Source organism: Pithys albifrons, chromosome 4, assembly GCF_047495875.1.
Source record: "Pithys albifrons albifrons isolate INPA30051 chromosome 4, PitAlb_v1, whole genome shotgun sequence".
Taxonomy (NCBI): domain Eukaryota; kingdom Metazoa; phylum Chordata; class Aves; order Passeriformes; family Thamnophilidae; genus Pithys; species Pithys albifrons.
The window spans coordinates 27,242,305-27,267,116 of NC_092461.1; the positions used below are offsets into that span (position 1 = coordinate 27,242,305).

Sequence of the window (24,812 nt, forward strand, 5' to 3'; positions counted from 1 at the left end):
CAGCCTATATTGGAATTATGTCAAACCTGATCAGTTAGTCAGCAATAAGCAACTTGAGTTACCTTCCTCAATTATAAGTGCAATACTGGAAATGAACTGTTTTGTGTTGTGTAATGAGTTATTGAACATTGTCTTCCTGCTTTTTTCCCCAGATAATTTCAGACCTCGAGTCTTGGAATGATGAGCTCTCTCAGCAGATGAATGACTTTGACACTGAAGATCTCACAATAGCAGAACAGAGGCTTCAGCATCATGCAGACAAAGCCCTGACCATGAATAACTTGACCTTTGATGTCATCCACCAAGGGCAGGATCTGCTGCAGTATGTCAATGAAGTGCAGGCATCTGGTAAGATGGCTTCTTCATGCTATTCCAGGCACTGGCTTTAGAACAGTTACCCAGTTGTCTCTCCAAGGGATGTGTGAAAATAACAGAGATGCTGGTTAACTGTAAACTGGAGACATGTGGGCTCCTTTATACTCAAATCATACGATAGTGTTCATGAGAACACACTGTTATTATGGCACATAATTGTCTTCAAAGAGCTGGCACTGTCTGAAGATGTTTAAAGAAAGGATTTTCACTCAGAAAGTAAAACTAGAGTAAATAATGGAGAGTAAGTTTCACAGTTAATAAGATCAATGCAGACAAGCAAAAATTTTCAGCTTTCTGGTAATGTCATTTTTTGTTTCTTATGGCTCTTCACTTGACATTTTTCATTGTATGCAGTCACCTTGGGTAAATATCAGACATTAAAAAATAAATTAATATTGCCAAATTAAGAGTGCCAAAACCTATGCTCATAATGCAAATGCTCCGAGGATTAAGTTGAACTTGGCAAAGGAACAAGTAAATTAAGTGTAAAACGGTGGAAATGGGCTATTTGTCTTTAGAAGCTGTGTAAGTCTTTCATAGATGATCTGGCTGATTGCAGGTGTGGAGCTGCTTTGCGACAGAGACGTAGACATGGCCACTCGTGTGCAGGACCTGCTGGAGTTCCTGCACGAGAAGCAGCAGGAGCTGGACGTGGCTGCGGAGCAGCACCGCAAGCACCTGGAGCAGTGCGTGCAGCTGCGCCACCTGCAGGCCGAGGTCAAGCAGGTACGGCAGGTCCCTCCGCCACCCCTGAGCTGTTCCACACCTCCTGCGGAGCTCTGTGCCCATGCACAGGCGTGGGACATTGCTTCTGCCGTACCACGGCTTTCGCTGGGATTGGGAAGGACTTTGACCACCTTAGAAGCTTCATTCTCCGTTAACATTAAGTGCGGTTTTTTAATTGGCATCACCAGTCCATAATGCTGTTGCATGGATCTTGAGCACAAGTCATAAGAGAGGAGCTGGGGTTGTTTAGCCTGGAGAAAAGGAGGCTCAGAGTGGACCTTATCTCTCTCTGTAGCTACTTGACAGGAGGTTGTATCAAAGTGGGGGTTGTTTTTCTTATCCAGGTAGTAAGTGTTAGGACAAGAAGAAAAGTCAAGTTGTGCCAGGGGAGGCGTAGGTTAGATATTGGATATTTAAAAGACATGTAGATGTGACATTGAGGGACATGGTTTAGTGGTGGATTTGGCAGTGCTGGGTTAATGGTTGGACTTGATGATCTGAGAGGTCCTTTCTGACCTAAATTATTCTGTGATTCTATAGATATGAGTCAAGTATTTGAAGTGTAAAGCAAGTTGAACTCATGTTAAACTCATGCTTTTGTCATCTCTGTGGTGGTGAATAAAATCCTCAGTCATAGTCCCTGCACACTGGCCTAATACTTTTTGGTAAATTGTTTGAAACATCTACAAATAGTAATAACATAATGTTAATATGGTTTATTTTCCTTGAGAAGAAAAACAAAGTTTTGCTTTTCCTGGAAATAAAGTGGTAAGTTTTGAGGTCCTTATCTGATAAACACCTAAACCTTTGGTGAATTTGAGATGTTGTGGGCAAAACCATGGAAGTAGGTGAAAGTTTAAAGAAGAAACAAAACACTAGAAAAGGTTAAGTGTTTGATCTTGCTCACACTTGGCAGTATCAGAGGAATCTGCTGAAGTCTGTGTTGTTTTACTGTGGCCCATAATGGCTACCACTGCAACTTGTCCTTTTTTCTACTTGTCATGAGCTCTTAGGAAAATTCATCTCCCTCATGAGACTGTGAATGACGAGTCCCAAATAGCAAAGTGATATGAGGGGTCCAGTTAGAATTAGCAGAGGCGAATAGAAGGTTCCTAAAGTATTTCCAGGTTGGTTACTCTATAGCAGCAGATGCAAAGTCTCTGTGTGGTCTTGAATTAAAAGAAAAAAACCCTGGTAGTGTCTCTGTTAGTGCAATATAGGCATCAGTCAAATACACTGTGTTCTATTTCAAGCCTTTGCATACTCTGCTGAACTGTCCTGTATCCATCTTTGCATATCATCTTGAGGATGAAGGAACAAAGTGCACATCTGCAAAGGAAAGAAAAAATAGAAAAAAAAATGAACTCCAACTGGGGGTGTCTCATCCCTGTGTGATACGTCAGTGGGTTAGAATGGGATGAGTTAGTAAAAAAAAGAAATTGTTGATTTCCATGATACTGAAATAACATTCAATAAAAGAACAGAGTATAGCACTTTGGTAATATTTTAAAGACATGCTATTTAAATAGTTATTTATATTGCATGTTCCCACAATAAAGTGAGTGCGTGTTTGTATGCAAGTTAAATGTCAAGAGAGACACGTATTTAGAGCCTGTGTTTGTGGAAAGAATGTTCTGTATTTTGGCAGATACAGGCAGGTGATGAACGTCGTGATTGTAGAGGAATATCCATGTTGCACTTAGTATATGATTTGTAGGTCCTTCTGTAAGAATTTCATAACTGTTTTGCATCACTGGTAACCCCGACAGAAACCAAAACTCAAGTTTAGACTTTTAAGAAAGCATTGGAAAACTGAGTTTTTCTTATAATAAAGATCCATTATTCTAGCCAGCTGGCTTTCCTTGGGAGACTGGAATTCGGATGAAAAAAAGTATTTTATATTCCTAGAACACACCTCTATCAAGTGAAATTTTGTGTTGAATGAAATGCTGTAGCAGGTGTGGATTTTCAAACAAACTTACATGAACATGTAGTTGACAGAATGTTTGTGTATGACTTTTCCAGGTGTTTATTGTAAAGATTAACCTCCAATACTTCCTCAGCCTGAGGCCTAAAAATTGAATAGAACTAAAACTGAATGTTTGTATATTGTCTCATAGGATTTCTTTTTATCCCCTTTGGAGTGCTTGGAGGCTAGTAACTCTTAGTTTCATGATTTCAGTTGTATTTCCAGAAAACCACATCTGATTTATTTTAGTGTTTATTAAGTATCAGAAAGCGTGATCTTCTGTCTCCTCTGCACTGGGAAAAACTTCATAGCTCAGCAGGTCACAGCAGGTGCTTTACCTGAGAGTAAAATGAAATGATAAACCTCCTCTTCATTCTGTTTTGTTTGTATTTTGTTGCCTGAAGCAGTGAACATGGTTTTCCAGTTCAATTATTGTGATTTTCTATCAGATTTATTGTTGACGAATGGAGTGTAAACATACTTACTATGTAGATGGAATAGTGTCTCCATAGCAAGAATTCTAACAACATTTCTATCTGAATTTTTTCTGCCAAACTGACATTACTGCTATTGAATTTTCACACACACATACATACATATAGATACATAATACATAAAATTGTAGTCATGTGAAGAGGTCAGACTGGAACACCACAAGAATTTAGACAAATACTCAAAAAGACTTTTTTCAGTATTAGGTAGTGAAACTTGGAGCTTAGTGAATTCTTATCGAAAAAGCACAGAAAGCAGATAAAAACATTCAGTATTTCTTCTTCCTTAACTAGTGTACCAGTTTTCCTTTGTGACATTGAAGGTCTGTAGATCAAGCTTCAGGACTAGGAGGAAACAGAAGGGCCAGAAGACAGACAGGTTTAAAGAAAACCTGCAAAGAATTTACTTGTCAACTTGATACATAATTGGTGCAGAAAGGGCAAAAACAGATAGGAGATTTCAGTGTAGAAAACCTTGGAAGATAAGAGAAGATGTTGCTGACTATTAGGGGGACAGCTGTATATGGGGAAAAACAACATGGAAAGAAAAATGTGACCATTTTTTACAGGGCAGGGACATAGAAGTAGGTGGAGGTAGAGAAATATAATATCTGTCTCTCCACTTGCATGTTTGCCAGACAAAGCTTTTTTATTAATCACCTAAAATACAGCTGTTGGATTACTTACTGCTGCAATCATGTAGAATGAATGCTTTACTCTGTTTAAGGTAAAAATTTCTGTCAGGCTCCAAATCCAATTGGTTTTAGGATGCTCATTTAGCCTTTTCAGTGCAATATTGCCTTCTGTTCTAATCATGGTGTATGTTCTTGGATCTGTAATTATGTGTTCATATCTCCACAACAGTGTACAGATACCTGTACCAGCAGGAGTACCCTAAGCTGCTTTGTTTTTCACAAGGACATCTTTTATCTTGGTGCTTGAGCTCTGATTATCCCAAAATACTACTCAGGTAGGGTATCCTGGCACTCTCTATAGTGCCATATGGATGAGAAAGCAATAGCTAGGACAGCAGACTGAAGCAGGTTGTCTCATGATCGTGTTTAGTTACAGTCAAAAATCAGTCCAAGAAACTAATCCTAAATCAAGCATTTATCTAATAGACCTACCTATTTGACCCTTTCAAGTGTTGCAAATTCTGTTTCACTTCCACCGTTTATGCTCTCCCAATGCTTTTATAATCTGCTAAAGGCTGTGAGGGCAGAGATGGGAGGTGTGGTCCACTCAGACAGTGATGGGAACATGTCAACAAGCCCTGGAAGGCAGCAGCAGGAAGAACAGGCCCACTATTTACTACCACTTATATTTTCCCCTTGGGTCAGAGCAGAGGGAAGGGGAAAGTACTGCTGACAAAGCTCCTATTCTGAATTCCACCAGCATCTGCACTTACACCCTGACCTGCACAAAGCAGGAGGGCAAATCATTGTGTTTTATGTGGCATGTTCTGTGCTAACTGTCTCTGTTGCTTACAGTGGGATGCCAAGTCAAGAGGAGCTTTCGACTGGTGCTGCTTAAGCATTCTTCTTGATTAAAGTTCTTGAAGAAGGCTAAATGTATTAGAACCCTAAGAAAGTGTGTTTTGTTACACTGTAGCTAGAGGAATTATTTTGTAAGGTAGAGATGGAGTTTGGTACCACTACTACTAAGGCAAAATAGAAATAAAAAAGGAATTTTAAAAAAAATCTTCTGCTTCTCTGCTCGTGCAGACAAATGATTTCTCCAAGTGTAGTTTCTGTCTACAGTCTGTTGGACTCATCTGCTTCCCTCCAAAGCTGCCCTTTTTCTTGCTCCTGAGGGCTTACCCAGGCTTACTCCCTTGAGTAATAACAACCCCCAGGTGTTTCAGCAACTTAAAAACTCCCAGCTTCTTTCATGGTCCTTTTCATGTGACCTGAAAGTGTCTCCTTTGCAGTCAGAGATGTTATTCCAAAGCTGGAGCTATCTTGCCCCCTGCCTGCAAGGAAACACCTGACCCTGTGCTTTCTCCCCAGGTGATCAGAAAGTGCACCCAGTTACACATCTGGGAGGTGCTGTCATGCCCTCCATCTACATGGTACACTTACTCTTCTCTACAGACTTGCAGAATTTATATAGAATTAAAATAGATGCTGTCAAGGTGGATAAAAACTTGTTAGCTGTTTGTTGTGCAAACAGAAGTGCGAAAACCACATTAATAGTATAACAGTATTGCAGTGTGGATAAGTGTAAGAGAGTGAGATTGTGATGCAGACCTGAGGGGAATGGATGTTGTGTGGGGATGGCTAGACCTCAGTTACTTCGAGCAACACCTTAGAGGGTACTTTGGACATAGACCACTTGGTTTAGAGGAACTGAGTTTTATTAGGTCATTTTCTTGGGTTCTGCCCATGTTTTCAGTCTATGACTGCAGCCATATCATCCTGATTACTTAGTAATAACCCAGGGCAGTAGCATTAATGGTAGTGTCTTGTGGATGACTAGATGAGAGTATTTTGTGTTAAGAGGTAACTAACTGTGATTTGGTAGTTCAGATATTTGTTACCAGTGGTTGAAGGTCTAAAATCAGTTAGTAAGAAAGAGTTGGAGGAGGTGTGCTTAAACTGCTGATGTTCAAATAACTGGGCTCAAGGGAGTTCACCCTAGAATACCTAGAAAACTGCCTGAAATAATGTCATAGACAGTGCTTATCATTTCCAAACATCAGGAGATTAGATGAGATTCTGAAGGCCCGGAATTCAACATCTACTTTTCCAAAGTGGGAAAGAACTAGCTATGGGTGGATTATAGCTCAGCTAGTTTAACATAATGCCTAGGAAAAATATTGAAACAAGTAGATTATTAAAAGTGAACAGTGACAAGGAGAGGAGCAAAGGCTAACATGGGTTAATTAAGCATAGCTTCCCATTGATAAATTCTGTTTCTTTCTGATAAGGCAGCAACTCTTGTGGAAGGGGTGGAAAAGCAATATTAACACTTTTAAAATAGTTTAGCTCAGTCTGTCTGAGTTTACTATGAAAATGTGATATAACATCATACATTATCATAAACTATAACTTGCTGAAAAACCGTACTCAGTAACAAAAGTTATTAAGAGACTCAACAGATTGCAAAACAAATTTTAAAATTTAAAAAAAAAATCCATAGATGATGTCTGGATACCAATTGTTGATATTTTCAGTCAGAAAATCTATGTGTTAGAGATTATGCTTTTAAATTTGAAGTTAAAGGTTAAAAAAGATGAAACAGGGATTTCAGCTGATCAGTAGACACAGGATTGTGGTTCAGAATTATCTTGATGTATGGAGAGAATTGCACTCTAAGAAGGATATGAGTTTTAATAGTGAAAAATACAGAGCGTGATGTACTAGCAAGAATAATCAACTGAATAAATACAGGTCTGATTACTGGCTGGGTAGCAGTTCCATTGAAAAGTTGTACAGATGACAGTGGATAATCTGAATTATGTCCAGTAGTTGAAAACTTAAGACTGAAGTCATTGTTATCAACTAGAGAGAGCTCATAAAAGAGCAGTGAGAAGAATAAGGTCACTGACTTCACACAGGACAGATTGAACCGATTAACAAGAAAAAAGGAGCCTAATGGAGGGACTTGGGTAGTGTTCTTGATGGAGAGAGAAAAACAAAGCTGATGCTAAGAGGGAGAAAACACCTTTTTTTCTTATTTTTATTTTTATTCTTTTTCCCTGATTGTGGGCAGAAGAAATGATACCGGCCAAAATTAAAGCAAGAGTGATTTGAGTGTTAGACTTTAGAAAGACTTACAGGGGGATAAAAATATCTAGCAAAAGTGTGAGGTTGGAGTCTTGAGTAATGAACAAGATAGAGATCTTTTGGGAGGGATTTTAAGGCTGTATGTTCCTGCTGTTGATAAGGAACGTACAAGGTGGCCTCCTGAAGCTCCAGCCCACCTGGGGATTCTTCTGTTTTCACTGAACATGTCGAAGAAGGCACATTCTGAAAACTGAACATCTTTAAGCAGTTAGAAAATGCTCAATGGCCACATTTTTCTCAACACTAATGTTCAAAATTATTTGCTTACTTTTTAGTAAGCTGTATGTCCTCAATTTACATTACTGACACTGGCTTTTAGGCAAGTACTGCTTGTAACTTGTTCCAGTTTTTCAGGTGGCAGAAATGTCATTCAGAAACACAACCCTTTTCAGAGTATGAACTGAAACCACAACCATGTAATAGTTGGCTGAAAGCTGCGAGTTGGTAGCTCGGTGAAATTATAGTGAATGTCACTCACTGTACTTACTCAATATGTAATTCACTGTAATGTATAATTAATAAATGATTTCATTATAGATTCCAGTACTAATGTGACCATAAATGTTTTTGTCCCTACAGTGATGCCTTTTTGCTGGTTGGTAGTGGAATTGCGTATTTCATGGTCTTCTCTTTTGTTACAGGTTTTGGGCTGGATCCGAAACGGAGAGTCAATGTTAAATGCTGGGCTTATCACTGCTAGCTCTTTGCAGGAGGCAGAACAGTTACAGAGGGAGCATGAACAGTTTCAACATGCAATAGAGGTAAAAACACCATTTTAGTGACCATAGTCAAGATGTGTTGGATTACAGTTCATCAGTCTCCGTAAATAGCACTCTTGGCTTCACAATACAATATTTTTACTTTAGGGAAAGCTATTGAACTTAGGGCAAAGAGATAAAAGTATTTACTGGGAAGGTGGTTTTTTTTTTGTTCTTGTTCATTTTGAAGATGCAATTCCAGGTGAACATCTTCACAGTGCCTTTTTGCATCTTTTTAAAGTGATAGCTGTTTGCAGCGATTTCACTGAAAATAGTGTTTTCCTTTGTTGGAATATAACATCTGATGCTAATTGTTAAAGTTAAGAATGAATGGAACAGCAAGCATCAATTCTGTGTATTCTGAGGTGATCCTTTAATGTTTCCATTTTTGTTTGAGTGTAGGTTTCAGTGAAATTTGTGTAGTGATGTGTCAATCCCCCTGCCATGACTTCAAACTAATCTTATCATATTGGTCATATTGCAAAACAACAGGAAGAGTTACTAAGATTGACTAAAATGCAGTATTATTAATTTATATGCACTACTGAGTGACTTACAGTGATATTGAATATATATAGCATACATTATTAAAGAACTTTACTTATGTTGAAATATTAACAATGTTACGATTGTTTGAGAAGACTTTTCAGAAGTACTCTGTCTTGCAGTACCTCTTTCAAGTTCATTTCCTATTTAGTAGCATTTAATGCTTCCCTGTCTTGAATTTTTTTTTTCTTTTAACAATTTGCACTATACACATCCTCATTTTGAGAGCTTTGGTAACTCTCAGGTATAAAAATCATAAGGCCTCTGGGTGTTTGACAGTTTAAGAATTAATGACTCGGAAGCTTAAATTCTGCATTTTATGGGTCATTCTTTGCTCATCTATAATAATACTTAATAGTATGAATGCCTTAATATTTTTATATTACTTGATTTTAGGCAAGTACATGTTTACACAGAGAAATACAGTTTAAAAAATTGCTTACAATTAATAGAGTGTTGTCTTTTTTTACTGGGCTGCATGTCTGCAGCTTTCTTTGCTCACTGTTGATGTACAAAAGACTGGAGTTAAGGCTGTGAGGGCAGTAATAGCAATCAAGCCATCACCTTTTTAGTTACAGTGAAGGGAAAGAAAATCAACCTGAAATTCTTAATTACAACAACATGTACTGCAGCTTAGATACATCACATGTGGCTTAATGCTAGACAGTGACTATTTGTTAAGAACTGCTACTTGGTGTTGATTTGATGATAAATCTCTACAGGACTTACTTGCTTTCTATTTGTGTAGAGAAGTCACACAGTAACTAATATTAGACAGTTATTTTAGTTGATGGGTGTTTGTGCATGTATAGAAATGTCATTGACACAGTGGAAATGGGAGGCTTTGAGGTCTTCAAGAAAATGAATTCAGGTGCTCCACTAAACTTGGGAATTTTCACCTCTTGTCAGAAAACACATCAAAGTGCCCTGCAGGTTCAGCAGAAGGCAGAGGCAATGCTGCAGGCAAATCACTATGACATGGATATGATCCGGGAGTGTGCAGAGAAGGTCGCTTCCCACTGGCAACAGCTGATGCTGAAGATGGAGGACCGTCTCAAGCTTGTGAATGCCTCTGTTGCCTTCTATAAAACTTCTGAACAGGTACAGAAATGGTACATGATCTGTGTCTGCCTTGGTTAATTCCTCAGTGGGGCATAAAACAGCTTCACCTTAAGAAATTATTGACTGGGTTTAGCTACATTTACTCATTTAATAACAACTGCAGTTGTACAAAAAAATGCTGCCTTAGAATGGGAAACCATGTGTTGCAGCCTTTAAATGAATAAAGGGGTCTTATAAATCAACACCTTTTAAGAGGTCTGTAGTGACACAAGGGGCAGTGTTTTAAAATTCCTTATATTCTTATTTTTTTTTCATTGAGAGAAGTCTTGTAGAACATTTACAATTGTATTGTTGGATTTTTGTTTCAAGAAGTTTTGCTTAAACCATGAACAAGTTACACATAGGTTTTAATGGAAGTGCTTCAGAGGGCCAATTCTGTTTTTTGTATGGGAGTCAGATAAAAATTAGTTTCGTCCTACTTGTTCACAGAAAAGTTTGGAGAAAGGTTGGCAAAGTTGCTTCCTCTGCAGTCATAACTTAAAGCCATCCTGCACTGTGCAATCACAGAGGCAACGAAAAATGAACAACTTTAGGCATGGCCTCTGAGTAATTCCACATAAGCAGGCCAATGCTTGCAAACCTACAGCCAAAGTTTGTTGCCTTCTCTTAAGTCCAAGTCATGACAGAAGCTAAGGTATATGTAAGGGGTAGACTGGTTTCCTTTTTTCAGGCTTGAATTTTGATTTTTTTGTCTTACTGAATAGTATTCGAGTTGGTCTCATTTTTCCCGACAGGTGTGCAGTGTGCTGGAAAGCCTGGAGCAAGAATATAAGCGAGAGGAAGATTGGTGTGGGGGAGCAGACAAACTGGGTCCCAACTCTGAAACAGATCATGTTACTCCCATGATAAGCAAACACCTGGAACAAAAGGAGGCATTCCTAAAGGTAAGGTTGATGGGGTTTTTGTGGTCTTCTGTGTCTTGGAAAGCATGCAGGCACACACTCTTACAGTTCTGAAATCATTGTGGAAAACAACAGTGCCCATTGCAAATATGGGCATGGATATGTCCTAAACTGCAAAGGTGTGGGAAGTGACATGTTTACTGCTTGTGACAGTGATTAAGAGAATAATTCCAAGTGCATAAAACTGTAGCCAGTTTTATAAATATATTTCCTGTTGAACTTCAGTAGATATCAGGACTCCCAGTGTGACTGAAGAGAAACTGGAAATCACTGCTTTGAGCAGCTGTCATTCTACAGAATGCTTAAAGGCTGCTGCTTTGGAAGAGAACAGACGGTCACATAATGCCATTGCTGCCTGTGCATCAGAGCAGCTCTTGGATGTACCTGGACTACAGTGGAGTACTGAAGGAGGAAATTGCTAGACAAGCATCCAGGAGTAGTTGGGTTCATGTAACAGTCTTCAGATAAATGAAAGATTTTTGTTCCAACTAATGTTGTAGTGAAGAAGGTTATTGATCATACTGAATTAAATGTGTAACAGATGCTTGCAGAGCAGAGCAGTGTAACTATTTCTGTAATCAAAGGCATTTTCCTTCATCACCATGAAGGACTACTAGGAGTGTCCAACTTTTTTGTTAAAAACCTTTTTGTTGTCATTGCACAGATGACAACATTCAAAAACATATTAGCTTAACTCAAAATATACTGCCAAATAGATTCTTCTGCAGATGGCATGACTTACCAATCTTTGTTTTAAAATGGTATGAGAACTTACTTTGTTTGTTATTGTATCAAACCATGCTACCTTTATCTAACATTTTGAAGTGCATATTTTCACCCTTTTGGTTTCACTTCAACAGAGCATTTACTTTTTGTTCAGAGCCTGATGGATGTTTTGGAATATGCAGGTGATTACATAAGTATGTGCATTCTGTTTACACAGTAAACAGACTTCAGGTAGCACGTAGCACATAGCACATGCACTAAACAAACTTCTCTGTGAGCTCTGAGTCGAACTGAAAGCTCAAGAACAGATAATTCCTTTTCATGATCTTCAGATGAAAAGGAATAGCATTTTATTTGGGGTTGTTTGTTTTGAGTTTTCTTCCTGCTAGGTGAGAAAAGTTTAACTGCTATCTGGTGGAAAAACTATTTTAATAGTTGGGTTGACTTGCCTTGTAGAAAGATTTAACAAGCAGTGATTTCCAAAATTGGAGAGGGTGAGAAATCTTCAGAAGGGAAGGTGAAGAAGATCCTTAATCTCTTTCTGGATGTGCATTTGTGCACTTTTAAATAAAGTCATACCTCTGACTCTAGGCTTGCACGCTTGCTCGGAGGAATGCTGATGTCTTCCTGAAATACCTGCATAGGAACAGCGTCAACATGCCAGGGATGGTGACACACATGAAAGCCCCAGAACAACAAGTGAAAAGTAAGGGGTTTCTTGTTCTTTTTTTTCCACACAAAAATATGATTATAACGTGCTGTGGTATGTGTGGTGATGGAGTAGTGAAGCTTACTCACATGGAAGGAGTTCTGTCAGGCTTAACGGGAAACAATTAAAATTGTTTGCACACTTTGCAGGAGCTGCTAGTCTTCAAAGTCTCTTGTACTCAAATGAAGTTGCTTGGAATTTATTTATCTACTGCTTACACCTAATCTTTACTTATGAGACTCAAATGTGCTGCTATTATTGAGACAATGAGGTAGTAAACTTCCACATGATAATGTTTGGTCTGAAGCCAAATGGGAGCTGATCACTGTAAGCTCACTTAGTGTGTTGAGTGTCATGCATTCTGCGAGTTCCTTTGGAGTGCCAGTGTGACTCAGGATAATGCCTTGAACGATGCCCTTGGGCTCTTCATGTAGTTTGAATCAGTATTGGGGAACTTGATGAAGTATAGGATAATTGACATGTTTAAATGAGATGTGAAGATAGGTAATAGCTGAGGTGAAGCAGGAAAGAACTACTACATGAGACTTGGCTTTTGCTAAGATAAATAATACATAGCACAGCTTTAAAGTGTAATATGCACTCTAGCGAATGGAGAGAGAGAGAGAGATCTGTAGGGATTTCAGGGGAGAAAGTACAAAAATTAATAGGGTATACATAGCTGATGTGTGAGATAGGCAGAACAGAGATCAGAGAGATTCAGAAGTAAATATGGCATTTTACTAATTTAATTGCGAGTTGTATTCCACTCTATGCATTTTGAAGCTGTGGTTGAGCACTGGCCATGCTACAGACTCAAACCCAGAGAAGTTTAATTGTTTAATTAATTGCTCTTTGCAGCTACCAGTAGGGGAGTTATGCATATGATGGAGCCAAACTCAAGAGGAACTTGTCGATGGGTCCAGAGGAAAAGTTGCAGCAAGGAAAATTCTATAGTGGGACAAAGTGTTACAGCAAGATGAAGTAGAGCAGGTAGCCTGAAGAGGTAGTAGAATATCTGCCCTTAAGAATTGCTAAAACTTAGTTAAACAAGCCCCTGAAAAACTTTGAAGTTAGTCCTGCTTTGAAGAGGAGATTGAAACAGATGGCCTCCAGAGGTCACTTCCGCTCTAATTTACTTGATGACTCTGTTAGAAAAGGACATGCTCACTGCTTCAGCTTAATTCAGAGGGAAAGTAATTCATGTTAAACTTACCCATATATCTGACTACTTAAGTTGAAGATTTTTTGTATTGGAAAGATAATAGAGTATTGGCTATATTTTTCACTCTTACAGAAGTAAATGTATTGTGGCAGTTGAAACTTTGAGCATGTAGAGTTAAGACAGGAGATTGTTTTTCCTGTCACCAAGACATCAACATTTATAGAACTGTGCAACACAAAATCTGAACACAAATGCCAGCAGTATCAATAACTGAGGAAGTGTTGCTGACATTTATCACATTTGACTTTATCTCTGTAGTAGACAAAGAAAACAAAGCAGAAGTAAGCAGGAAGTTGTAGATACCGCACTTGCTGAACATTAGAAAAACTTTTTAAAAATTCAATTTGGAAATCTCTGCAATAACAGTCATTTTGAGAAAGGTAAAATATGTTCACATGAGGAAAGAATAGAAAGGTCCGTAAGAATAATAATTATATGTCAGGACCATAGTGGTATGCATGTTCTGTGTACATTTAAAACCCTGGATGAGTGGATACATGTTTAAACAGCAACAAAAAAAGCAGCAAAAATCCCCAAGCAGAAAAAAAGAATAATTTTTTCACCCATAGGCTGTGTAATATATACTTCTGATAATTAGACATGAGTCAATATAGAAATAGTGAGGACTCCTTCCTGTTGGGTCTCAGTGGTATGGCAGTAGCTGACCTTATGATTTAAAGGTTCATTCTCTTCTTGAAGTTCAAATATACACATAAGGAAAAAAACAATCTCTTCATTTCTGTTTCTAAATACAGAAAAAAAATCGAGTGTTTATTTTATTTTGATGAAATAGAGGCTACATGTGGTTTACTAAAGCATTACAAATTCATACTCAGGTGTATGCTTGAAACTGGCACACTGCAATCAGTATACAGTACGTAAAATAATGGTTTAAAAATTTGAATAACCCTTGAGTTTAGGTTCTTGCAGAACTGCTGAATACTTTTCAAAAGCCTCATTCAGTGGCATGCTTGATCCTTATTACCAGCTGCAGATATGTGGAAAAGCAATGTCTTAATCTAGGTAAAATTTAGCTAAGAACATGGTTCATGGGAAACAGGAATAACAAGGGTACTGTCCTCTCCCTGGATACCAGTGTAAATAATTTCTTTGATGTGTAGTTAAGAGTATCCAAATACTGTGTCATTTAGGAAGGAGTTGTGGCCTAAAACTATGCTGTGGCAGGTGGATTCAGTTAGTGACAATTACTGTAAGCTCAGAAATGGAGCATTTTCATCTTTGTTTCTACTGCTAAGTGTGTGTGCTTCTCTGTTACCTGTTTCTACTGTACAGACTGTGACTGAACATAGTACAGGAACTTGTCTAATGGGGCTTATATTTTTAGATAGGTTGATGGAGGGTACAAGATGCGTAGAGAGACAGCTGAGAGCAATTTGAGTCTGGAAGTTTAGGAAACAATCCTAACAAATGCTGGAATCAAAATAAATAACAACAGGGTCAGTAGATCAGACATCTTGAGATAGAGCTGTTTTTCCAAACCTAGTATTAAATATTTATCTTCTATAAGTTCCTTAGAATATTTTATAGAATATTTTTTCTCTTCCTTGTCAGTCCAAGAAATTAATGGCACTACCACTGACAGTGCCCAGCCAAATATCTCTCACTGCCTTGCCATCTGTATCATGTCCTGACAGAACAAACGCTGTTCCAATTTGCTAAGTTCACCTCGCTTGCTCTTTGTCAGAACTACTTTGCTTGCGTCACTGTCAAGATGTCTCTTTTTATACGGTGTGTCCAGCTGGGTGTGTTGCATTGTATAATGACAATTGTGACCCACCTACCCCACCTCCCTGCCTCCCGATATCTGGCATATATTCTGAGCAGGCATTTTGCAGGTGACATAAGGCAGAAATAAAACTGAGAAAGCAGGAGAGGCTCATAGTGGATCAGCTCATAGCTTGGCTAAGGGACAGATCTGTTGAGGCATATTTGAGGGGAGCCTGACCAGCAGAAAGGAAACCTTGGCTGCAGTGACTAGATTCCAATCAAAAGCAAGTCCTGGGTGATCTCAGCACCCTGTGGCAAGTGGGAAAACAGGGAGGAGGATGTTGGCAGTGATGCAGACAGGTTTCATAATCCTCAGGGAGGCTGTTGCAAGTGGTTGTGTATGGTCCCTGATCACTGATGAGTTAGACAGGGATGCTTTTTCCCTCTGGCTTCCTGCTATTTGAGCTGCTCTGTCAGACTGTATCTTGGAGTTGTTAGCTTTTGGGATGTAAAGTGTAGTGCACCTGCGCAGTGGGAGAGCAGAATGCAGAGACCTTAAGACACCTAGCACCTGATATCCTCCATGTGTAAATATGAATCATGGAAAACAGCCAGCTGTGGCTATAAGGAGAAAAGTGAGTATAGAATTAGTGTGAAGAATAAGCCCTTCTTGTGGCCTCTTCTGCTGGACCTCCCCTTTGTCTCTGTGCACTTCCAACAATCACCTGGTGAAGACATGGGGTGTCCCCTTTGCCCTGTGTCTCAGTTTGCCGTCTGGGTTTGCGTAGCTACAAAGTCAAGTAGGACTGTTTCTCGGCAAGCAGGACTGGGTAAAGTGAGCTTTACAAGAAACTGCTAGAACTTCTTTGTTTGGTGGAAAAACCCACAAGCATTAAAGAAACAGTTTCTTTGCTAAGAAGAATTTCAAAGTCGGATATGTGGAATTGCATGTTAACGGTGGGATTTGAATGTGAATTGCCAACGGCAGACAGGTTCCTATACTAAGGAACAGAATAACAAATTGTAGAGTTAATTATTTGGTTATCTGAAATTTCTGTTAAGACTCAGTGAACATTCATATTTGAAAAAGTCAACTTACTCAATTATACTGTTTTGGGTTTGCTTTATTTTTTTTAATAGAAATGTCTATTTGTATTACTTTGGTTTCTGTATATATAATGTCTGCTTATGCTGCATTTGATCTTGTGGTGACTTAAGGCTGTGTTATTTTTTCATATGTATTAAATAATTAAATTACTTTATAGGAGACTGATATATTAAAAATATTTCTAATTGTGATTAGTATGATATATTAAGTATGTAGTGGTTATTTGTGCATGCTCATTCTCTCTGAGGAAACCTCATTCAGAAACCATCTTTATCAGACTACACTTTTCAATGCTGCTATAAGCAGTGGCAGTCCCTTTGTGAAAAATATTTGAGGAGACAAAAGTTTCAGTAGTAAGTTTTAGTTGCATCTCTAGTTTCTTTAACATTTTTGTAAATAATGACAAAGAAACACTCTGTGTTTCATGAATATCGCGAAAAAACAAAGAGTAACAGAAAGAGTAACTGTATAGTAAATTCTAAACATACAGTACTTTATACCCCTGATCTTCATGTGATATTTCAAAATTCGTTGTCATAACCTGTGTTGAAACTACTTTCATTTCTTCAGATATCTTGAATGAACTGTTCCAGAGGGAGAACCGTGTGCTTCATTACTGGACCATGCGTAAAAGACGTCTTGATCAATGCCAGCAGTATGTGGTATTTGAAAGAAGTGCCAAACAGGTAAGGGTTTATATAAAAATCCTCTTTGGTGGGTTCGAGGGTTGACACACACTCCCTTGTCTCAGAGTAACAAATTTGCCATTGACTTCAATATTTCAAATGGCTGAAAGATCAGTGATTAAAATAGAAAGGTAAAGTATTTGCCTTTCCTTTAATGCAGAAAACTAAATTTGTTGAGGCAGGGTGTTTGTACTGCTGTAACTTAAAGGTAGTGTTTTGCTTCTGCCAGCTTCATCTGGTGCTGGCAAATCTCATTTCTGCAAGCTTGTGTTTGACAAATTGTTATGCTTGTTAACTTTTACACACACACCTAATTTGTCTGGGGAAATAACAGGCAGCAGCATTTTTCTCAGACATTGTGGGAAAAATATCTAATTAAGTTGATTGACAATTCTAGAAATCTGACAAGTTGGATAACTCATTAAACAATAATAACTGAATTACTTTGGTTTTTCAGTTCTGTGTGTATTTGATTTCATGGTGTCTTGCATGGTAGATCCACCTCTTTGTATTTTGTTGAGTTTACCAGTTGGAAAGAACTAATAAGTACCACACACACACAAAAAATCTCCTTCACCAATCAAAACACATGCTATAAAAATAGGTAGGGGGTTCAAGACAAAATTACTAACTAGAATGATCTGCAATAGTTTTTAACCTTTTTTTTTTTAACTGGATATAGGACAAAGAAAGGAAACTCTCTGTTCCTGTTCTGCAGAAAAGGGCACAATGCCCATAGTGTGAAATATAGTTAGGTCTACCTTAAAGGACTCAAAAAACTAATTTTTTATTTGTTTCTGACAGCCAATTTAGACAAAAGTTTAAATATTTGTGGACTGTTTTGCTCTCTTGAAAAAATCTCCAGTCTGATGCTTTTACAAAGAAATTAGTGCAAGATAAATCTTGAAGTGAATTTGGAGATTGATACCACTTTATAACAACACCCCTTCCCTGCTCCCTTAATCCCCCACTTCTGAATAACCTTAATTGCAGCCTCTGCCAAGCGCATGATCTACTTCCTTTTGTATAGAGATTACTGACTAACAGTCAAACACTGAAAATAAAGATCTGTCAGCATTTTCATTGTAAATCCCATTTTTCAGCAATCATCAGTTCAGTCATTGAAAAGCGAAGCAAACTAAACCATATATGGGACTCCACACTGTTTATCCAAAAAATTGGAAGTGTTGCTGTCTTCATTTAGGTTTCTGTTTGGAAGGTGGAAGAACCCATCCTTCGTGCTTTCGGAACTTGATGCTGTTGCAATGAAAACAGATACCATAGTAGTTTGCAAGGACAGTGGTGGATGTTCAAATCCTTCCAGAGTTAAGGGCTTATCTGATGCCTAAATTGATTCATCCAGGTCTTGGTAGTGATAACTCACGTGACATACGATCTGATCTAAACTGTGGGAATTAACATCAACGTGAACTTTGTCATATTGTACCTCTAGAGAGCTACCAGTGAGTTCTGAAAGGACAGCATTTCAGTCTCAAGGCAGGGGTACTGGAACTAAATGATCTTTGTGGTCTCTTCCAACCCAAACTATTCTATGATTTGGGGAGGGAAGTTTTTTGTTTATCATTCATTCCAGCCTTGTGTAATAAATCCACTAAAAAAGGTAGAGGTTAAAAAATTAAAAGCAAGACGTATCAAATGTTCTTAGTAGTATCAGCCATTCTCCCTGTCCGTATCAGTCTTCATTTGCAAAGATTAATTAGAATGACAAGGGGTGTCATAGAGTTGGTCGATTGAAATGTTACTTTTTTTGACAGTAGTCCAAGAGTTGTTGTTTTGTTTCCATCAGCGACTTTTTAAAAGTATAGGCCCATCTCATCAGGCTTGCATCTCCACTAGTTTGTGACTGGGTAAATGGCACCTACATCGGGTAAATGGCATTCATGTTCAGTCTTGAATTCTGAGGGCTTTCTACTCGATTTAGTTTTTGCACCAAGAGACAAAAGCATCCTAATTGGAAAGAAAGGAATCAAAGTTGTTTCATCACAGCTTTGATGAGCTTAAGTCATTGGTGGAATTATAATACACACTATGCCTTTTCTGATTCAGTGTAAGGTTATGCTCTTAAAAATACATATCTACCATCCACCAAAATAGAACTTTCCCTGTTCTTGGTATTATGGATAGATTAACTCTTCTAATTTCAGTTTACACTTTCAGGGAAACAGCAAGGACCCACCAGTAATCTACTACTTTTTTTCTTGAGGTATTAAATTTTTGTCTAGTGCTCTATTTACAGAAGACGCACATGCATTTAGTAATAAGATGGTTCTAAGCAAGCTGTATTAAACTCTTTGAAGATCTGATATTGGCTTTGTCAGAAACAAGAGTTTCTACGTTCATGTACCTCTGTACCAACATATTGGTTGTAGGTATCCTGTATTTAGAGGTGCAAAAGAGTCTTCAGTTAGATTTTTACTGTTATGCAGCATTTTGAGATTACTTTTGTTTTTCTCGGAGCCAGAGATTCCTTGCTGAGTTATGCTTAAAAGAGCAGCAGATACTAATGTGGATAAAAACATTGATAATAACATGGATCAACATTTTTCATAATAGTCAGCAATTAAGATGTCATGATGTGGAAGAGAAACAATTTTAGTTTGCAATTCTTAGTTCTTGTCTTTTTCTACCTATACATACATTAATTGGTTTAACTGATACATCTCACCTTTCCTTCTCTGCTGTAGGTTTAACTTAGGAGCACAGACTCTGTTTGTGAGGCTGGAATACATTTCAGTGAAAGCCTGAAGTGATTGTTACCTCTTAAGTGCTTGGGAAGTTTAGCCTGCACTTTTGACAGACTTATGTACATTTTTATAAGTTGGAAAAATTCATATTTCTGAGTACAGCTGTCCTGTGTGGCACCAAAAAAGTGTTTGTTTTTTTGTTGATTGGGGAATACACTACCAAAACTGTAGAGTCAGTTAGAACCTTTTAACAGTGGACTGCTATAGTGGTAGTGGACTTCCCTGAAGTATTCAGATTCATATGTAATTTTTTAATTCTTTAACCATTGCTTCATAGACAAAGTGAATTATTTAAGAGTTATGAACTGTTTGATATTGTAGAGGTAGAGGTATTAGACGATTGCCTCAAGTGACATAGAGTAAAATTCCCCTGTGGCCAATCTGTCTTTGTGAAATAGTGATTACATATGGTCTTTATTGGCAAAAATATATTGCCTTTTCTCTTACTTTTCCTTCATTATTGCTTTATTTAGGCTCTGGAATGGATTCATGACAACGGAGAGTTTTATTTATCCACACATACTTCCACTGGTTCCAGTATCCAGCACACTCAAGAGTTGTTAAAAGAACATGAAGAATTTCAGATTACAGCAAAGGTAAAATAAATAAATAAAATTATCACAGTGTCACAGAATAGTTAGGGTTGGAAGGAACCTCTGGAGGTCATATAGTTCAACACCCCTACCAAGGTGGGGTCACCTAGAACAGGTTACACAGGAATGCAGCCAGGTAGGTTTTAAATGTCTCCAGAGAGGGAAACTCCATGACCTCACTGGGCAGCCTGTCCTGGTGCTCTGCCACCCCCAAGGTAAAGAAGTGTCTCCTCTCACTGAGGTGGAACTTTTTTGTTTTAGTTTATGGCCATTACTCCTTGTCCTGTCACTGGGGATCCCTGAAGAGTCTGGCACCATCCTTGTGACACCTACCTTTGAGATACTTATACACATTAATGAGATCCCCTCTCAGTCTTCTCCTCTCCAGACTAAACAGACCCAGCTCCCTCAGTCTCTCCTGATGGGAAAGATGCTCCAGATCCTTCATCATCTTTGTAGCCTCAGCTGGACCCTCTCCAGTAGCTCCTTGTCTTTTCCGAACTGTGAAGGCTACAACTGAACACAATACTCCAGATGTGACCTCTTGGGGGTCAAATAGAGGGGCAGAATCACCTCCCTTAACCTACTGGCCACACTCTTCCTGATGCACCCCGGGATACCATTGGCCCTTCTGGCCACAAGGGCGCACTGCCAGCTCATAGTAAGCTTGTCATCCACCCAGATTCACAGGTCCTTCTCCGCAGAGCTGCTTTTAATAGGTCAGCCCCCAACCTGTACTGGTACCTGGGGTTATTCCTCCCCATGTGCAGGACCCTACACTTCCCATTGTTGAACGTCATTAGAATTCTCTCTGCCCAGCTATCCAGTTTATCAAGATCCCGCTGAATGGCGACACAGCCTTCAGGTCTGTCAGCCACTCCCTGCAGTTTCCTACCATGAGCAAACTTCCATGGGGTGCCTTCTGTCCCTTCATCCAGGTCATTGATAAACAAGTTGAATTATGTAAGGTTTGGAACAAAATAAAGCAACCAAATTCCCCTTTCCCCTTAAAAAAAATCCCTCAACGATGTGTCCATCAAGCTCTGTTTACTTGCAGCAGCTCTCTCTCTGTATTTCTGCTTGGAATAGAAAAAAACAGAAGATAACCAGCAGATAATCATTGTTATTACTGGAGCTGCATAAGCCCTATATGCTGTTGATTTCTCATGAAAGAATTGTAGTGAAATAGCTTAAAAACGTTTTCAATACCTACAAACCTTGCAGGGCCTTTGATTTCTCCTTTCATATCCTTGTGACTGTGGATCACTGAATATTTATTTTGGATTAAGAATGCAAAAAAAGAATATTATTATTCAGCTGTGATTTAATTAGAAGATAGTAGAAGAATTAAAGTTTTCTGTTAGGTAACTCATTTTATTAAAGTATTCTGTGATTCTGCTGAAAACTTTTTTGAGTCATAGCAGCGCAATGTAATTCTACATCTCTGGAGGCCTATACAGAGAAACAGATGTCACTAAGGAGACTTACCAGTTTTCACATGGGAAAGACAGGCAATCAGTGCATGACTAAATACCTGAACTTATGTAGCCTTTTCTGTCTCTGTGTTTCATTTTGTCACCTGTTCAAACTGTCACTTGTTTCTACCCCTTGGCTTTCCAGCCTTCAGAGAGAAATAGTAGAGCCCAAGAAAGCAACCAAGTGTTCATTTGTCTGTAGGACCATCTCTGAAGAGACTTGGAGATGGAGTTGGTCATGGGGCATGTGGGAGGGTGGAAAAGGGAATCCAGAAAGAACACAGGTCACTTTTGATTTTCAAACTTGGATTTTCTTTCTTCTGTTCTTTGCTCCAGCCTTTGTTCTGCTGGATCCTATCCAGCATGCAGAGCACCACTGCTCCCCCTTGTTTACTCTTGTCAGCCTGCAGATGATGTGGGTGCCTCTTTTGAAAAGGATGTTGTTTGTGCCACTCCCTTGGCATTTTGCTACCTGTTGGGAGGATGTGTTAGCTCTTGCTAATTCCATAGTAAAAAGAAATGCTTGAATGAGGGACCACTAAGAAAGAAAAAGTATTTAAAAAAAAAGAAAACAGGACAAGCTATTGATTTTTTTAAACTAACGTAAGAGTCACATTTTTCCTGAATGTTTTCCTTAACTCCCTGTTAAACAAGGACCCTGGCAGTGCACTTTACTCTGTCATACTATCAGAGAGAGGTGGATGTATAAACTCATCCACCGTGAATGGTCTATGATTTACATTAGAGAAAGTATATGGTTTTAGGCAGCTTGTCATTTGGAAAAAGCACTTAGTTACAGATTTGGTGGTGGCTACTTTTTCTCTTAGTTTCTCTCAAACAACTGTGTAACAACAAAGCATAATATTGAAAAGGTCTAAAGAATGTAGTCTTAATTCATCGAAGAGTAAAGCATATAACCAGACTTATCTCCATCTCAGCATTTCAGTGGTGTCTAAAGGAGGCGTATTCTTGAGACCAGATTCTATGGACGGGTCCCATCCCAGTGCTTCAGTGGTAGCGAACGAAGTGCGTTCTTTGCATTAAAGCCGCTTTGTATTGATGCAAGGAGAATACCCGTGCTCTGAAAAGCTTGCCAAGCAGAATTTAATCTCCGGGTTAGATATGAAGCACATTTTTCAAAGAAAAGTAAACAAACTGCTTCTAGTCACATAATAATAAAACCAAGGAAACCTACATCAATCTTGTGCTGTTTTTACTGAGTAGAAGTTATCTCTTTAAAAGACTTCTGGGAAGAGAGAGGAGGAAGGTAGCTCCTTCAATGTCTTCTCCAATTGCATGTAGTAGCAAGTTGAGCAAAATGACCCCCTGCATGACAGGTAGAGCTTGTAACTGCACTATATTTTCCTGTTTTCATAGCAAACCAAAGAGAGGGTGAAGTTGTTGATACAGCTGGCTGATGGCTTTTGTGAAAAAGGGCATGCTCATGCAACAGAGATTAAAAAATGTGTCACAGCAGTGGATAAGAGGTACAGAGACTTTTCCCTGCGCATGGAGAAATACAGGACCTCATTAGAGAAAGCTCTGGGTATTTCCTCCGATTCCAATAAATCGGTAAGCAAAATTTCAGTGTGATGACAGACAAACAAGCTTTACTTGCATTTGGTTTAGCTGCCGTTTTCTTCTGTCTCCTTCCTTAATCAATTCTTCCTTTTTTTAATAAAGAGCAAAAGCTTGCAGCTGGATATAATCCCAGCCAGTGTCCCTGGGTCAGAGGTGAAACTGCGTGATGCTGCTCATGAGCTTAATGAAGAAAAACGAAAGTCTGCCCGCAGGAAAGAGTAATAATTTTATTTTATTTTTAATCAATGAGAATGCATAAATCAGTCCTGATAATGAAACAATTGTCACAGCTTGTCTGGCAGGTTAGAAATTGTATAAATGGTAAAAAAGAGAGCGATATTACTTCAGTAGCTTCTATTGCCATTTTTTCACATGCTTGTTCTCACAGATAATTCTAGCATGTCAGAATCTTAAACTTTCAAAACTATGTTAGACTTCTTTTAACATGATTTTTTACTTTTAAAAATAAAGTGAAATAAATGTGTAAGGGGAGGAATGAAGACAAAAGTTAAATGACGTAGCAAATGAAAAGTGTTAGAGAAAAAATCCATCTCCTTCCCGGTTTCTTTTTGTGCTGGTTAGTAATGGAGGATGTTACCTCTTATATTTCCTTCATCTGTTGTCTCTCTTCACATTTCAGTTCTCAGATTTTTCTTGCAGCAGTGGAAAAAGCAAAAGCTGATGAGGAGAAAGATGTATTCTGGTTATCATGTATTCATAGTGATCTAGCAGACTGATACTTGATTATTCTTTCTCTTGTCACCTAAGGTTCATTATGGCTGAGCTAATTCAGACAGAAAAGGCTTACGTAAGAGACCTCCGGGAATGCATGGATGTAAGTTTTCTTTTTTTTCACTAATCTTTAAAGACAGGATTCAATCCATTGCTTTCTGTTTCTTTCTAGTTTTAACAGCTGAGCATGATTGGTTCAGTGTCATAGAACCAAATTAATTATCTTTACTGCTATTAGGAAGAAATCCAGAATTACATCTGATAACAGCCATTTCAAAATTCATCCTGTATGTTTTGCTTTTGTCAGTTCAGAGTTTCAGCATTTGTTCCCTTTCCAATTCATAATTGTGTGTGGTGGTTTTGTTTTAGAGAGAGGAGGGAAAAAGGAGGGGTTTACTTTATTTGCTTTGCTAGCAGTAGAGAAGAGCTTGTGCTAATTCTCTTATTATCTGTATCACATGTTCTGCTACTAGCTGACATTTTGAATAGAAATTCAGAGAGATTCCATGGAAAAGTGCCCAGTAACTGTTATGCTGAAGCAACTAATGTTCAGTGGTAGTTGTTGCACAAAGCATGAACTTCTAGACTGCAGACATGACCTTGATAAGGAATATCCTGAAGCATTAGAGGTTGTCAAGAACACTATGCATTTTAAATGATGAAGTCTCATGGACTATGTTAAATTGTCAGTTTTCGAACTTGGATTTCACTGTCAAAATCAGAAGGTGTATTTGACACAACAGGCACTGTCACAATTGGAGAAGATGATGCTGTGTGATCCTTCCCTAGTTTCTCGCTGGGAATGCGTGC

The 24,812-nt window shown here is 38.5% G+C and overlaps 1 protein-coding gene across 2 annotated transcripts in view; it reads left to right on the forward strand.

The window, feature by feature from the left end:
• TRIO (trio Rho guanine nucleotide exchange factor) overlaps positions 1-24,812 on the forward strand; it is a 252,873-nt gene that overhangs the window by 136,734 nt on the left and 91,327 nt on the right. For both annotated transcript variants that reach the window (XM_071553704.1, XM_071553705.1), the window contains exons 14-24: positions 153-348; positions 935-1,101; positions 7,991-8,110; positions 9,563-9,754; positions 10,510-10,659; positions 11,995-12,109; positions 16,741-16,856; positions 20,095-20,217; positions 23,067-23,261; positions 23,373-23,488; positions 24,039-24,105. In XM_071553704.1, coding sequence (XP_071409805.1) covers positions 153-348; positions 935-1,101; positions 7,991-8,110; positions 9,563-9,754; positions 10,510-10,659; positions 11,995-12,109; positions 16,741-16,856; positions 20,095-20,217; positions 23,067-23,261; positions 23,373-23,488; positions 24,039-24,105 — 1,557 coding nt within the window. The remainder of the gene's footprint in view (positions 1-152; positions 349-934; positions 1,102-7,990; positions 8,111-9,562; positions 9,755-10,509; positions 10,660-11,994; positions 12,110-16,740; positions 16,857-20,094; positions 20,218-23,066; positions 23,262-23,372; positions 23,489-24,038; positions 24,106-24,812) is intronic.